This window comes from Orcinus orca, chromosome 12 (genome assembly GCF_937001465.1).
Source record: "Orcinus orca chromosome 12, mOrcOrc1.1, whole genome shotgun sequence".
NCBI lineage: Eukaryota > Metazoa > Chordata > Mammalia > Artiodactyla > Delphinidae > Orcinus > Orcinus orca.
In genome coordinates, this window is record NC_064570.1 from 5,581,721 (window position 1) to 5,597,844 (window position 16,124).

Here is a 16,124-nt window from a genome sequence, read left to right on the forward strand (position 1 = left end):
GAAATTTTGTAGAGCCTCTTATTTTAAATATTTGTCTACAAAAATTATTTGAACAAAATAATTAAAGTAGCAAATGTTAAACACACACTGAATAAAGGATTAAGAATTTATGAGACACCAGGGATGCACATACACAGAGGAAAAGCCACGTGAGGACACAGTGAGAAGGCAGCTGTCCGCAAGTCAAGGAGGAGGCTTCAGGAGAAACCAGTTTTGCCGGCACCTTAGTCTTCTTGGACTTCCCACCTCCAGAACTGTGAGAAAATAAATGTTGATTCGGCCAAAAAAAAAAAAAAATTATGAGCTATGCAAGAGGAAGCAATTGAAAACTTGATATGTACTCTTTGGACACTTCTCAGTTTCTTTGTTGGATAGTGATCTATTCTAGCCAATAAACTTAAGACCAGAGTCCATATCAAGCAGGCTACAGAGCATATCACTGTGTCTCACTTATAAATATTCAATTCCTTTATTAGTAGATGAGTCACTATTGCCTGGGCATTGATGAAATCACATCACTTCTCTGTAACAGAATTCAGTCCAATAATGGACGAAACTAAATAGGACTCCGTTATTTTAAACAGCTTCTGGACAAGAGTCTCTGACACAGTGTCTCCCAACATGCCATCAAATTACCTATGAAGATGCAGAAAAAGAGGAGAACACAACATGTAACTGAAAACCAGGTATAATAATGAATGCACAAGCAGGAAGAAAAGGAATTTCTACAGATGAAGAGTACAATGGAACTGGATTGCAAAACCACAGTTCATAGTCAACTTGTATTTTGCAACCAGAGGCACCCATCCTAAAGCTTGGTAGGTGTTTTTTTTGAATCCCTCCTACATGTTCCGTCCCCTCAGAAACATAAGGTCTAGAACAAACTCCACTGAGGGGTGGGCGTGGAGTAGAACACTATCCTGCTGCTGTGAAGTACTTGCTTTTTAAGACAAAGTGTGATCCTTTCCACTCTCATCCCCATAAATATCACACCCATATCCAGTCACAGCCAACTCTCAGAAAACAACTGAACAGGAGTAGGGACAGAGACCCCTGGCAGTACAGTGCACTGCATCCTAGAAAGTGGTGTGCCCCACAAGCAAAATGATACCGGTAAGAGCAGAGAAAAATACAGCTGAGTATGTGTGCATTTCTGGGACTTGCCTACTCCATCTATATCACTGTCAGAAGTCACAAAAAATTCCTTTTTATGCCAACAGAACAGGATGTTCATACCAGACACTAGGGATTGGCTGAGAGCTTGGCAGTCCACCTAAACATACATGATAAGGAGAGCTCACCGGTCCAAGCAGAGAATGAATGAGGTCAAGCACAATGACATGTTCTAAGTCTTGGCAAACACCAATTCTAGATTGAGGTAAAACTGAAAATAATGGGTTTTATAAATATCCTGCACAGAAAGGAAATAGAATATCATCTTATAGACTTAGATGCTGAGGAAGCCCCTTTAAATTCACTACTTTAGTCATCAGTGATTTTGAGAAATGGCCATGCTCAATTGTTCAAGAAGCCAAATCCTTATGAAAGAAGAGCAGAAATCCATATGATGAAAATAGGCAAAAGCTAAAAAAATGAGATTTGTACCATTAGGGAACAATCAGACATATCTGCAAGACATAATATATACAAAATGTACAATGATGCTGATAATAGTAGCGCTCATTATAGCAAAATATTGAAGAAAAGCGTTAATACCTAAAGAAAACGTTACTATCCAACAATATGGAATTGGTTAAATTATGTATGGAACACTCTAGAGCTTCCCAAAATGATTTTGAAAGTGCATATGGAAGTTATGACTCGTAATTACTTGAAAAAAGTCATAAAGTATGAGTGAAATGTTTTATAAAATTTGCATACATACATAGATTTGCATATGAGAGAAAAAGGGTCTGAATAGTTAACACTAATAATGCAGTAGAGGCTACCTCAGGGTTGTGGGACTATGGTTGATTCACATTTTTATTTTTGCTTATCTGAATTACAAAATACAGATAAAATATCAGAACATTTTCTGTGATAAACTTATTTGTACAATAATTTTTAAGCCAGTATGTATGTACAATGATATGAGTCAGCAATACAAAGATTTGCAAGATTAGCTATAGCAGTGGAAGTAAAATTTGAACTTGAGGCACTAGTAGACAAATTGTTACTAAAGAAAATAGAAAATATAAGAAAGCTCTCTTATAAGTTTTTTAAAAGTGAATAAAAAGATAAAAATATTGAGGGAGACAGTGATAGAAACGACAGGATAAAATGTAAGTTTACAGTCTACACATATTTGTTCTAAGAAAGGATTTAAAAATTGTAACAAAAATAATAACCAAGTAAGTAGACAAAATAAGCTTACTATATTAAAGAAAAACTCAATGAAAACAAAAAATAAGCATGGTAGCAACTTCTAATTATACACAAATAATGCATTTATCCAGACTGTCAAACCAAATAAACAAGCAAACAAAGACAGATCAAAGGGATAAAAATCACACTGGCCTTAGTTTCTCAGCAATTGTATGTTAGAATACAATGGTGTTACATTCTTCAGAGATTTGGAGGGGGGCAGTTGTAATTTAAGAATGTTAATTTGAATCAAATGTTTTTCATGTATGAAAGTTGAAAAATTATATTTTCAAGATAGTCAAGGATTCAGAAATATTCAACCCATGTACCTGTTTCTTATAAAATTCCCTAAACATATACATGAACAGAGAGAGATGAAGCTAAGTAAGAACTCAAGAAAGGGGAATTTATGGCTTGAAGGTTTTATGAGTTTTTACCTTATTCAGACTGGAATGCAATCTTGGAAATTCTATAGGATTTTTTCTTGTAAGGGATATATCTTAGATTGAAGGCAGAGACTGATTGTATAGTGATTCTGTTGACTATCTTTGTTCATTTTTTATACTTTTCCCAATAGTAAGAAATGTGTTTCATATTCAATAAACCTTTTTCTCAATATCTCTTGCTATTCTCCAAAAATATATTAACAACATGTTTACAGTGGCGAATCCACTTACATGGTTGGCATGGTAGCTTCAGAATTGCTTAAGGAGAAGCCACATGTACCTTGCCCAAAGCAAAGCTACACAGAGACACATATTGGCACATATTTCTTCCAAAGGCCTTGAGTAATGACCACTGGAAACTGTAAAATGCATATTAAACTACGGTTATCTATTTCGTTGTTGCTCTTGTTAAATTTGACAAAACTATTCATTATTAATACTCTTGTGGCCATTATGTCCATTATTAATCTCCTCTTCTAATTAGGTCCTTGAATGTTCCTTTGGGTTCCTTAGAAATCATCATATGCAAACTCTTAGAGAAAAACATAGGCAGAACACTCTATGACATAAATCACAGCAAGATCCTTTTGGACCCACCTCCTAGAGAAATGCAAATAAAAACAAAAAATAACACAAATGGGACCTAATGAAACTTAAAAGCTTTTGCACAGCAAGGGAAACCATAAACAAGACAAAAAGACAACCCTCAGAATAGGAGAAAATATTTGCAAATGAAGTAACTGACAAAGGATTAATCTCCAAAATTTACAAGCAGCTCATGCAGCTCAATATCAAAAAAACAAACAACCCAATCCAAAAATGGGCAGAAGACCTAAATAGACATTTCTCCAAAGAAGATGCACAGATTGCCAACAAACACATGAAAGAATGCTCAACATCATTAATCATTAGAGAAATGCAAATCAAAACTACAATGAGATATCATCTCACACCGGTCAGAATGGCCATCATCAAAAAATCTAGAAACAGTAAATGCTGGAGAGGGTGTGGAGAAAAGGGAACCCTCTTGCACTGTTGCTGGGAATGTAAATTGATACAGCCACTATGGAGAACAGTATGGAGGTTCCTTAAAAAACTAGTCATAGAACTACCATATGACCCAGCAATCCAACTACTGGGCATATACCCTGAAAAAACCATAATTCAAAAACAGTCATGTACCAAAATGTTCACTGCAGCTCTATTTATAATAGCCAGGACATGGAAACAACCTAAGTGTCCATCAACAGATGAATGGATAAAGAAGATGTGGCACATATATACAATGGAATATTACTCAGCCATAAAAAGAAATGAAATTGAGTTATCTGTAGTGAGGTGGATGGACCTAGAGTCTGTCATACAGAGTGATGTAAGTCAGAAAGAGAAAAACAAATACCGTATGCTAACACATATATATGGAATCTAAGAAAGAAAAAAAAAAATGGTCATGAAGAACCTAGGGGCAAGACAGGAATAAAGACACAGACCTACCAGAGAATGGACTTGAGGATATGGGGAGGGGGAAGGGTAAGCTGTGACAAAGTGAGAGAGTGCCATGGACATATATACACTACCAAATGTAAAATAGATAGCTAGTGGGAAGCAGCCGCATAGCACAGGGAGATCAGCTTGGTGCTTTGTGACCACCTAGAAGGGTGGGATAGGGAGGGTGGGAAGTAGGGAGACGCAAGAGGGAAGAGATATGGGAACATATGTATATGTATAACTGATTCACTTTGTTATAAAGCAGAAACTAACACACCATTGTAAAGCAATTATACTCTAATAAAGATGTTAAAACACACACACACACACACACACATCATCATATGAAACAGTTTTAACAAAGCTAAAGACACACATGCAGAAGACAGACTGAACTAAAACAATATACTGAAAGTGGTTATCTTCAGATGAATGTTATCTTATGTATACATTTTATTCATTTTCAAAATTTTCTAAAATAATCATCTATTATTTTAAAATATAAAAAAGTCAGAAACTCTAAGAATTAGTGCATACAATTTTCATATACCATACAATGACAAATATTTCTTTACAAACTATTATATATACTATGATCACAACTGGGAAGAAGAAAGATAAGACAGAAATACTTTGAAAAATGTTAACAGTTGCATTCAGTGAATGGTGGAAAGATGATTATTTATTCCTTGTACTTTTCAATATTTTTTATTTTATAAAATAAAATGTATATATTTCATATTGAGAATAAAACTTTATAAGCAACAATAAGGATAAAAATTTGTATTTTTTACATGAGTTTAGCTGATTATTCTACCAGAATTAACTTTTGCATATAACTTTCAAAGCCAGGATAACCTTTTTTTTGTTTGTTTTGTTTTTGCGGTACGTACACAGGCCTCTCATTGTTGTGGCCTCTCCCATTGCGGAGCACAGGCTCCGGACGCGCAGGCTCAGAGGCCATGGCTCACGGGCCCAGCCGCTCCGCGGCATGTGGGATCTTCCCAGACCGGGGCACGAACCCACGTCCCCTGCATCGACAGGCGGACTCTCAACCACTGCGCCACCAGGGAAGCCCCAGGATAACCTTCTTTTGATAAAGGTAAAATATAATTTCCTGAAATTTTTGCCTCAAATATGTATTAAAATTGATATGATTATTCATTAATACTTTATTTAGATTTTACCTTTAAGAAAAGGAGAAACTTTAATATAACTTCAGGGGGTTGAAAATTTACTAAGTATCTAGAAGCCTCAAATATAAAGAGACACTGACCACTCTAAATAAAAACATCAAACAAACATTGATTTTTCTTTACTCTCATGACATCAATCTGATTCCATTTGTCATCTGTCAAAGAACTTTTGATCTCAAAAGTGCTTCAGTAAAGAGATGGGCTATGTGACAAGTGATAAGACAGAGAGGGAACCATTCATTAAATTACTAATTGGAACAGATATGGAATTTCGCCCTCCGGGCAGATACAAAAAAAAGTCAAAGTCCGACTTGTGTCCCCAAACCAGACTTTCTGAAAAGCAGCAACACACACTTTTCGTTTAAAGATTGGAGTACTGATATTTCTGAGATGGCAACATGTATCACTGGGAGGGTGGCAACAATCCCACTTCTTCATGGGACAGTGATAGGGTATCTTAGCTGTGGCACCCTTGTACTGCAAAGACCACGTCTACTTTTCAACAGCAGGGGGTTGTGTAACTTGAAAAGCAGGAGTGATTTGTTTTTCTTCTAGATGTCAGTCCACTGAGATGAAACTTACAGCACTGCTTGTTTCTCTTGGGATGTGAATTGTCTTTAGCCGATGCCTACCAAATCACTGTCACATAGCAGCGGCCAACCTTTCTTTTCAATCTATGCACTTTCCAGGAGTTATAAATCAGTTGACTTTCAAGCTCGATGAGATGGCATATGCCCTAGTTTGAAGAACAGATGGAGGCTTGGGGGAAAATTGTTTCTGCAGGCTTGCTACAAGCAGCACTGCTCCATAAAAGTGAACCATTCACACTAATTTCTCACATAAATTATATAGGCAGCAGGGAGCACCAGCCCATTCAGCAGAAAATCTTTCATCTAGCTTTCAGAGGTCATCTAACCAATTTAAATTAAAGTTATTTCTGATACATGGTTGTATTTTCATGCTGTACACTTCTAAGACATAGCAATTCACATCAAATAAAAGAATGGCATTAATTGTTCATGCAGTCCCCTCCTCAAAAAAACATAGAACAGCACAGTAATTGCCAGGAGATTATTTTTTTCAAGACTTCTAGAATAAGCTCTATTAATTAATCACAGAGGAATTAATAGTGGAAATGTGGCAGCTCTCTTGTAGAAAAATCAGGTAAATTGTCACTTCTCTTGTAAAATTTGCCTTACAAATTCTACTAAGGCCTGTTATCCAAACTCAAACTTTGACAGTTATCAAAAGAAATAGAAGCCCAGGACAATTCCATGAATACATTCATTCTTCTTCATGTGCAACAAATTATTCAACTCAAAGAAATTTGCCTATAAGATTTTAAAGATCAATATCGATTTTGCCTAACGGGGTAATAGATACGGCATTAATTCTTTGAATCCTTAAGAAACTGAAACATTAAGAAATTGACGGCACCAGAGGACTAAATTATTAATCAAAATTAGAGAGTTTTGAGAACAATATACTGAGGGTTAATGGATTAGGTATCATATCACAGTGTGATTTACTTTAAAATGCAGTAGTATTTACAGATAATGAGCTATCGTGGTTTGGGGCTGATCTTAATTGTAAGAAAATTAGTGCACATTTCAATAATAATTATATTCAATAAATGTTTTTCCTGGTAGGAAATTATCAGTATGTCAATGAAAACAGTCACACTGACAGAGCTTTTTATAGTTCATGAATACCAATGCCTCTAAGAACTGAAAAAAAAGAGAGAACATACTGGAGAAAAAATTCTGAATAGAGTCACACATGAGTTTTAGCAACTAGGGGGTCAATACAGAATTGAAGGTATAGTCCAGCCACCATCAGCAGAAATTTTTAAAACAAAGTTAGGCATTTAATTAACTTAGGCACAGCATTTCTTTACTTGGATGTCCAGACTGGACATACATTTTTAGTCATTTAGAAAGGAAAACAAACTTGTCATTTTGGAATTTAAGAAATATAAGAAATCAGTAATCATTGGCAAAGCATTACATATAACCTAAGCCTTTTCAAGGTAAAAGTTCAACCTACAGAAACTATTGCACATAACTCTGGACTGTGCATTCAAATTAACTTGCTGGTGCTGATCTTCTTAATTTGCTACCAGAAGACTTGGCGTCTATGGCTAATTTCTAATCAATGTTTGTTCTTTGAAGTATTTCGTGAACATCTCAAAATATAGATACTTTAGTAATTGTGAAACAAACTTTCTTAGACCTCCCAGTTAAAAAGAGCCACACCAATCATTCAGTACATGGTCATCACAGATGAGAGTAAGGACTAGAGAGTGAGACGCATGGTCGCGAAACAGTGTCTACAGAAGTAAAACCAGTTGCAGGATGTTTTACATTCATTCAGTACACATCACTGGGCACCACCTCTGTGCCAGATACTCTTTCAGGCATAGCACTGGGATAAAGGAGTGAACAAACTAGGAATACAGAGTCCCTGCCTTTGAAGTCTTTAGGATATGTCATTTTCATTAGCCTTGCTATTGGCTCCATTGTAGACCCTATCTGGTTTTCATTTTCTCTCATCTTTCCTATTATATGCTAAATTTCTGTATTTTATAGTTCTTTCTAAAACAATTTAAAATCTTTTCATATTAAAGTGGGATAAAATATATAAATGAATACACATATTACTTGTTGGTTAAAAAAATGTCACCACAACATTGCCATATGAGGGGTTATAAGGTGCTGAGAGAGGGGAGTTTGAGGCAAAGTACAAGTCCATTTTGAGCTTTTCCCTTTTTGAGACAATTTGAAAGTTTGTGATTTTAGTCACATTTGTCATAGGGTTTTCATTATATCTTGATTTGGCTAGACAGTTAATATCTATTTCTTATTCAAACCTTTCTAATGTCTGGAACATCCTTAAGCATGTTCATAAGAAATTTAGTGGAAAACAAGACTCTCAGTGCATGCCAGTGCATGTCACATTCTATCACGTAGCACAGTATCAAGGACAGATGGAGAAAGGTAATTTCTACTAATATCTGCTGCAACAAAATGTCTATAAAGTAAAGAAATTCAGAGACACCTTAGTGTAGTTGTAGCTGTTTTCATCTTAGTTCATCAGAATAACTGAATGGTTTATAACACCATATAGTTATTTTTTAAAATCCAATCTATTTTTCTCCAAATCTTTCTCCCAAGGTCTACATTGAATACTATAAAATAGTATTCTCGCACAATTTTAAAACAATGTCTTGGAATTAGAATTTATAATAAAACAGTGAATTTCATAGTGCACCGATGATTCATAGTTTGCTCCTCATTAAGTGTGTAAGTAACAAGTAGTATTTCAAGTTCTTTTGAGTGACTACTTGAAGTTATTTCAGATTCCTGCCCAAAATAGGGAACTAGAATGGACTCCTGGCTCCTTCTCCTGGAGAAATGAAGGGAGGAAATGTGGATTCTGGGAAGTAACAAACAAAAAGAGTATAAGGAGGAGGAAGAGGGGGAGGAAGGAGGAAGGAGAAAGGGAAAGGGGAGGAAGAGGAGGAAGGAGAGGAGAAGGAAAATAGTGAGGGTGGAGAGGAGAGGGGCAAGGGGAGAAGGAAGAAGGGAAGGAGAAGGGAAAGTAGAGGGAGGAGGGGGAGGAGAAGGAAGGAGAAGATGAGGAGGGGGAAGAGGGAGAAGACGACTCCGCAGGAGACCTGAAGGTTGTCTAAACTGATGGGTGGAGAATGTCTAGTGGCAGAAGCGAGAGGATAGTTCCCAGAAAAGCAATGTAAACGCCCACATACTTTTATATTCTCCTATGACTCGTGCTTTAATGCTTGACTTTGGTGCAATTTACAGCTTCCTTCCACCAAAGGACCACATTCTACACTTATGCCTTGCTTCAACCCTCCTTTTTTATTATTATTTTTTTATTGGAGTATAGTTGCTTTAAAATATCGTGCCAGTTTATACTGTGGAGCAAAGTGAATCAGCTACACATACATATATATCCCCTCCTTTTCGAATTTCCCTCTCATCTAGGTCACCACAGAGCACTGAGTAGAGTTCCCTGTGCTATACAGCAGGCTCTCACAAGTTATCTACTTTATACATAGTATCAATAGTGTATATATGTCAATCCCAATCTCCCAGTTCATCCCACCCCCCCTCACCCCCAGGTACCCACATGTCTGTTCTCTACATCTGTGTCTCCACCTCTGCCCTGCAGACAAGATCGTCTACACCAATTTTTTCAGATTCCATATATATGCGTTAATATACGATATTTTTCTCTTTCTGACTTACTTCACTCTGTATGACAGTCTCCAGGTCCATCCATGTCTCTACAAATGACCCAGTTTCATTCTTTTTTATGGCTGAGAAATATTCCACTGTATATATGTACCACCTCTTCTTTATCCATTCATCTGTTGATGGACATTTACGCTGCTTCCATGACCTGGTTATTGTAAATAGTGCTGCTATGAACATTGGGGTGCATGTGTCTTTTTGAATTATGGTTTTCTCTGGGTATATGCCCAGGAGTGGGATTGCTGGGTCATATGGTAGTTCTATTTTTACTTTTTTAAGGAATGTCCTTACTGTTCTCCACAGTGGCTGTATCAATCTACATTGCCACCAACAGTGCAAGAGGGTTCCCTTTTCTCCACACCTTCTCTAGCATTTATTGTTTGTATATTTTTTGATGATGGCTGTTCTGACTGGTGTGAGGGGATATCTCATTGTAGTTTTGATTTGCATTTCTGTAATAATTAGTGATGTTGGTCATCTTTTCATGTGTTTGTTGGCCATCTGTATGTCTTCTTTGGAGAAATGTCTAGTTAGGTCTTCCACCCATCTCTTGATTGGGTTGTTTGTCTTTTGATATTGAGCAGCATGAACTGTTTGTATATTTCGGAGATTAATCCTTTGTCTGTTGATTCATTTGCAAATATTTTCTCCCATTCCGAGGGTTGTCTTTTCGTCTTGCTTATGGTATCCTTTGCTGTGCAAAAGCTTTTAAGTTTCTTTAGGTCCCATTTGTTTATTTTTATTCTTATTCTCATTACTCTTGGAGGCGGGCCAAAAAAGATCTTGCTGCAATTTATGTCAAAGAGTGTTCTGCCTAGATTTTCCTCTAAGAGTTTTACAATGTCTGGCCTTACATTTACGTCTTTAATCCATAATTTTGGAAGTCCTAGCCATGGCAATCAGAGGAGAAAAAGATATAAAAGGAATACAAATTGGCAAAGAAGAAGTAAAACCATCACTGTTTGCAGATGACATGATACTATACATAGAAAATCCTAAAGATGCCACCAGAAAACTACTAGAGCTCATCAATGAATTTAGTAAAGTCACAGGATACAAAACTAATACACAGAGATCACTTGCATTCCTATACACTAACAACAAAAGATCAGAAGGAGAAATTAAGGAAACAATCCCATTTACCATTGCAACAAAAAGAATAAAATACCTAGGAATAAACCTACCACAGAAAACTATAAGATACTGATGAAAGAAATCAAAGACGACACAAACAGATGGAGAGATAGACCATATTCTTGGATTGGAAGAATCAATATTGTGAAAATGACTAGACTACCCAAAGCAATCTACAGAGTCAATTCAATCCCTATCAAATTATCAATGGCATTTTTCACAGAACTAGAATAAAAAATTTTACAATTTGTATGGAGACACAAAGACCCCAAATATCAAAAGCAGTCTTGAGAAACAGAAATGGAGCGGAAGGAATCGGGCTCCCTGACTTCAGCTTAAACTACAAAGCTATAGTAATCAAGACAGTATGGTACTGGCACAAAAACAGAAATATAGATCAATGGAACAGGATAGAAAGCCCAGAGATAAACCCACGCACCTATGGCCACCTACTCTATGACAAAGGAGGCTAGAATATACAATGGAGCAAAGACAGTGTCTTCAATAAATGGTGCTGGGAAAACTGGACAGCTACATATAAAAGAATGAAATTAGAACACTCCCTAACCCATACACAAAAATAAACTCAAAATGGATTAAAGACCTAAATGTAAGGCCAGAGAGCCCTCCTTTACGTAGAAGAAGTTGAGACAGTGTGCCGAAAGCTCTGCAAGTTTGTATGACATTTCTTCTGTCTCCAGAGTGTCCTCTAGGGAGAGCCTCACCCCCCCACACACTATGCTTATAAAGGGGTATGACTCATATCACAAAATTACAGGAGACTGAATAATGGAAATTTAAGGTGTGGAAACACAATTTTTAAATGTCCATTGTTCATGCTGATTATCTGCTTTGTAACTTATTCAGAAGGGTTGGCTCTTGATCAACTTCTGTTGCTTGTACTCTGGATATTGAACATATCAGCAACAGAACAAAGCCATGTTTCCTGAAAGTTAGTAGAGTCAAGAAAAATGCAGAAAAGTAAGTGGATTAAATGTTTAGAGCAATTAGTATGCTTTGTAATGGATTCAACCATTCACAATCAAGAATTCTTCAGCTATATTTAGAAAATGCATATTTAAAAATAAAAAAGTATGCAGAGCTTGCCTGGTACATTTCATAATCTAGATTAAATCTATTATCTTTCATAATCATTAACTTGCCACTGATAAGTATATAGAAAATTTCACTACAAATATTTTGCAAAACTTCTTTCATGTTAACCAAGGAATGTATAAGCCCAGCCATGACAAAGGTGCACAAATCAGTCTTATTTTTTTATTTTAATAAAAATTCTTACATAGCTATAGTCTCCTATCTGGCTAGCAGGTTCAGGCATTTATTTTTGACTGTCATTATCTTTTTCTTGAGCTAAATGCTTTATTTTACTACATCCTGAATATTTAGAGATTACATATTTACTTTGGAGAATATCTAGAGATATGGCAATAAAAAAAGTAGGCAGTAAAGAGCCTTCATAAAATCCACAAACACAATGAGGAGTCCATCATAAGACAGGAAACCAGCTCTGAATCCTGGGCATTTAACTTTTTTTTAAATTAATTTTTATTGGAGTATGGTTGCTTTACAATGCTGTATTAGCCTCCACTGCACGACAAAATGAATCAGCCATACACATACAGCTATCCCCTCACTTCTGGACTTCCCTCCCATTTAGGTTACCACAGTGTGTTAGGTAGAGTTCCCTGAGCTATACAGTATGTTCCCATTTTATACATAGTATCAATAATGTATATGTGTCAATCCCAGTCTCCCAATTCCTCCCACCCCACCCCTTTCACCCTTGGTATCCATACATTTGTTCTCTACTTGACTGTCATTATCTTAATGTAGAGCAGCACTGTCTAATATGGTAACCAGTGGCTATTTAAATTAAAATTAATTAAAATTTAAAATTTAGTTCCTCAGTCTCTCTGGGGACATTTCAAGTGCTTAACGGCCACATATGGCTACTTGTAATGTATTAGACAGTACAGATGCAGAACATTTCCACCACTGCAGAAAGCTGCATTAAACAGTGCTCAGATCTTTAGTGATACCGCAAGGAATATACTAAACTGCATGGATTGTGGCATTTGGTTTGCCCTGTTGTTTTGACATGTGGAACAAATAGGGCACACTTCATGTGCCCTAAACTATGATGGTAGCTCAGGATGTGGGTTGAGAAACCTAACCCTGCGAAGACATTTGCCTGTCTCTGACTTTTACTTCTATGTTCTGACTTTAGTAAGTCATTTATTAAGTATTACTGTAGAGTGCCTTTGTTATTTCAAGAATATATGGTGATTTCTAATATGGTGATGATCAGGTCAGCTAATCCAGAACAAAAAGAGGGGGAATTTGAGGTCTTGGGCAGGGATCCTCTCTCAGCAACTTTACAGACCGGAATGAGCCTGAGATGCTGGGGAAGTCTTCATCAGGGTTTAGGGCAGTGACTTCTGCCCTAAAGTCACTGCCTTTCAGGCCTCTTGAAATTCTGATAAAGGAAATGGATCTCCTTGCCACTTAATTATACACACCATTTCAGGTACTCACCACTGCCCTTGGAGCCCCAGGGGTGTCACAGGGAGTGTGGAGAGAGGACAGGTATTTTCCTGGGAATCAGAGCTACTCAGGAGCCTTCAGCAAGGGGCGAGCTATGACATGAGATGAGAAGTTTGCTTGACCAGGGCTCTGTCCACACACGGCGAAGTACAGTTCAGGGTCTGGGGATGTTCAGTTAGTTTGTTTTTGTGGGGTGCATGCAGAGCCCTGCTTCCTTCAACATTCAAGGTCCCTTCCTTAGAAATGGCATCCTAAAAGAAGGCCTCTGGTCTTACCAAGTACCGGACTTTCCCCATAGTACATGTGCCAAGGAATAAATATGAATATATTGAGAGACTGCTCACAAGCCTGTGCTTAATAATTTTAATGTTTTATCTTCAACATTACAATAGTACAATTGAAATCCGGTTGTTAAAGCTTTAAAAGGTAGAAGTCTACCGGTTATAGGATAAGATGTTTCTTTAAATGTATGCTACTATCCTACCAGTGGCAGCATATAAATTGCTTCCTCTTTATTCTGACTTTTTAGCTTGCTGAATCAGTACAGTAGTCAATAGTAGCTTAAAAGAATTAATATAGTTATAAAAAAGAAAATCAATTTATATCCCATCTGACTGTTGGATTATCACAGATAAAGCAAAATGATTCATCTATATTTTTATTATTTTCAAGATGAATTTTTTCTAGTCTCTTGACATTTCTAAAAGTTATACGATTATTCAAACAGGTCAAAAAAACTATGAATTCTTTTTATTGATAGAATTTTTATGTGCTAAATTACTTAAAACACCAAAAATCGACTCACTTTTTATAAAGAAATATGGCATATTCTTTTACTCAAAAGGAATCAACTTCTTAAGAACCTGCACTATGTGATCGTGAATGAATTGGTACATAGACAAACAAACACAAAATCCATCTAACTAATCAAATACAAACAAAACCCCAAATTAAAGTTTTTAAGAATAAAATATGTAAATTAGTTATACTTGCTATAAATTTTTTCTCATTATGCACATTTTCACAAAACAAATGCAAATTTTAAGAGAGATGATTAAAACCAGGATAATAATGTCCTTCATTCGCCTAAAAAAATTATGACAAAACTTAATAACAAGGGTATCTTCAGATTTTTCTTGCCAAACAATTTTTAATAATTCTAAGTTCAATAACTGGATATCATGTGACTGCTCAAGATTTCAAAATGTTTGATAATTATATGAAAACATTTAAAGACATACTAGAAATAATGCAAACAATTCTTTCAGGTTTTCCATAAAAGAAGGAAAAGGTTAATTTTTATGAATTTCTGAGCTATTTACTTTGATGAATTCTACACTTTGATCATTTTTATTTTTAAACATAAATTTATTTGTTACTAATTATAAACAATCCTGACGTTCACCCTTCAGATACTACTGTGGGACTTTTTTATTACATGGATCAGTTGCTAAATTTAAAATATCTGGCAAAGCCTTTTATGTTCCTTAACCTGATGCGATGCTCACACATGTGCAACTGCTTTTCTTTCTTTAGGCAGAGAAGCCCTTTTAGCTGATAAATATCACCCAAAGCAAAGTCCTTGATAACAAAAAATAATTAAATAGCAGAAGCTGGTTAGAGATCAGCATTCATTTTCCAAATTAAATGTAAAAGCCTTCTTCAGTTAAGAGACTGGCAAGTTTTTACAAATAACATCAATGAGCCTTTTAGAAGGAAACAGCCACATTAAAATGGAGTCATTAGGCAATACATTTATTTTGAAACCAATTAACCTTTTGTCAGAAAAATGTCGGTGCTGTAATGGTCTCAGCAGCGGAGGTCAGCCTCTAACAGGGCACGTATGACAGCCACTGTGCTGGCTGACACGTACTGCAGACAGAGAGGAGAGGGCAGCAGAGAGAACCGGCCCTCTTTTGTATTCCACACTGCATTTCCAGGGAGCAGACAATCTTGACCTATCCATTCAGGTAATTAAAGCTTCCATTTGGAAGTGTCCTGCAGGAAGGTGAAATTTTGGGGAGATAAATGGCTGTTGTTCTTTGTATCCAGCCACCAGTTCCATAATTTGATGGACTGCCTGAAACAGGCTGGGATGCCAGGTTCTCATAAAAATAGAGATGAATTGGTCAGCACACAATTCTCTAAGGCAAAGCAACTCTGTCATTTTCTTTTTTGCAGGCTATAATTTAATTGTTAGTCAAGGTGGACAGCTGACACAGGGGGGCTTTCTCTCAGAGCTTACCTACCATCTTCCATTCACTGAGAAATCACTCCAGCTTATTTACTTATCAGCCAAGTTTGTTTGACATTGGGAAATGTCACTTCCACAGGGAGCACAGCTGGTTCTCCCAGCTGTGCCCTGACTTACCTTCCACGCTATTTTGTTTCCTTTCGAATCATGTTCAAGGGCAATTGGGAAGTCCCCTCGTTCATAAAATTTTCGAAACGCTGTGGGCTTCGTTGGTCTTTCTTTAAATGCTCCTGCAGGTGGAGGGCCTCTCACCTTTAAAGAAAAAAAAAAATAGGAATCAGGCTTTAAAACACATTGGAAAATGCACAGTGAAAAAACTTTGGCTTTTATGTTTCATTTTGTATAAAATGTTCTGGAAGACAAACCAAATTATCTTAATAATGAACAACCGAAATCTCACTAA

The 16,124-nt window shown here is 36.4% G+C and overlaps 1 protein-coding gene across 2 annotated transcripts in view; it reads right to left on the reverse strand.

Moving 5' to 3' along the window:
• Positions 1 to 16,124, reverse strand: part of PACRG (parkin coregulated) — a 519,791-nt gene that overhangs the window by 427,510 nt on the left and 76,157 nt on the right. For both annotated transcript variants that reach the window (XM_033403927.2, XM_004278867.3), the window contains exon 2: positions 15,839 to 15,973. In XM_033403927.2, the coding sequence (XP_033259818.1) occupies positions 15,839 to 15,973 (135 nt within the window). The remainder of the gene's footprint in view (positions 1 to 15,838; positions 15,974 to 16,124) is intronic.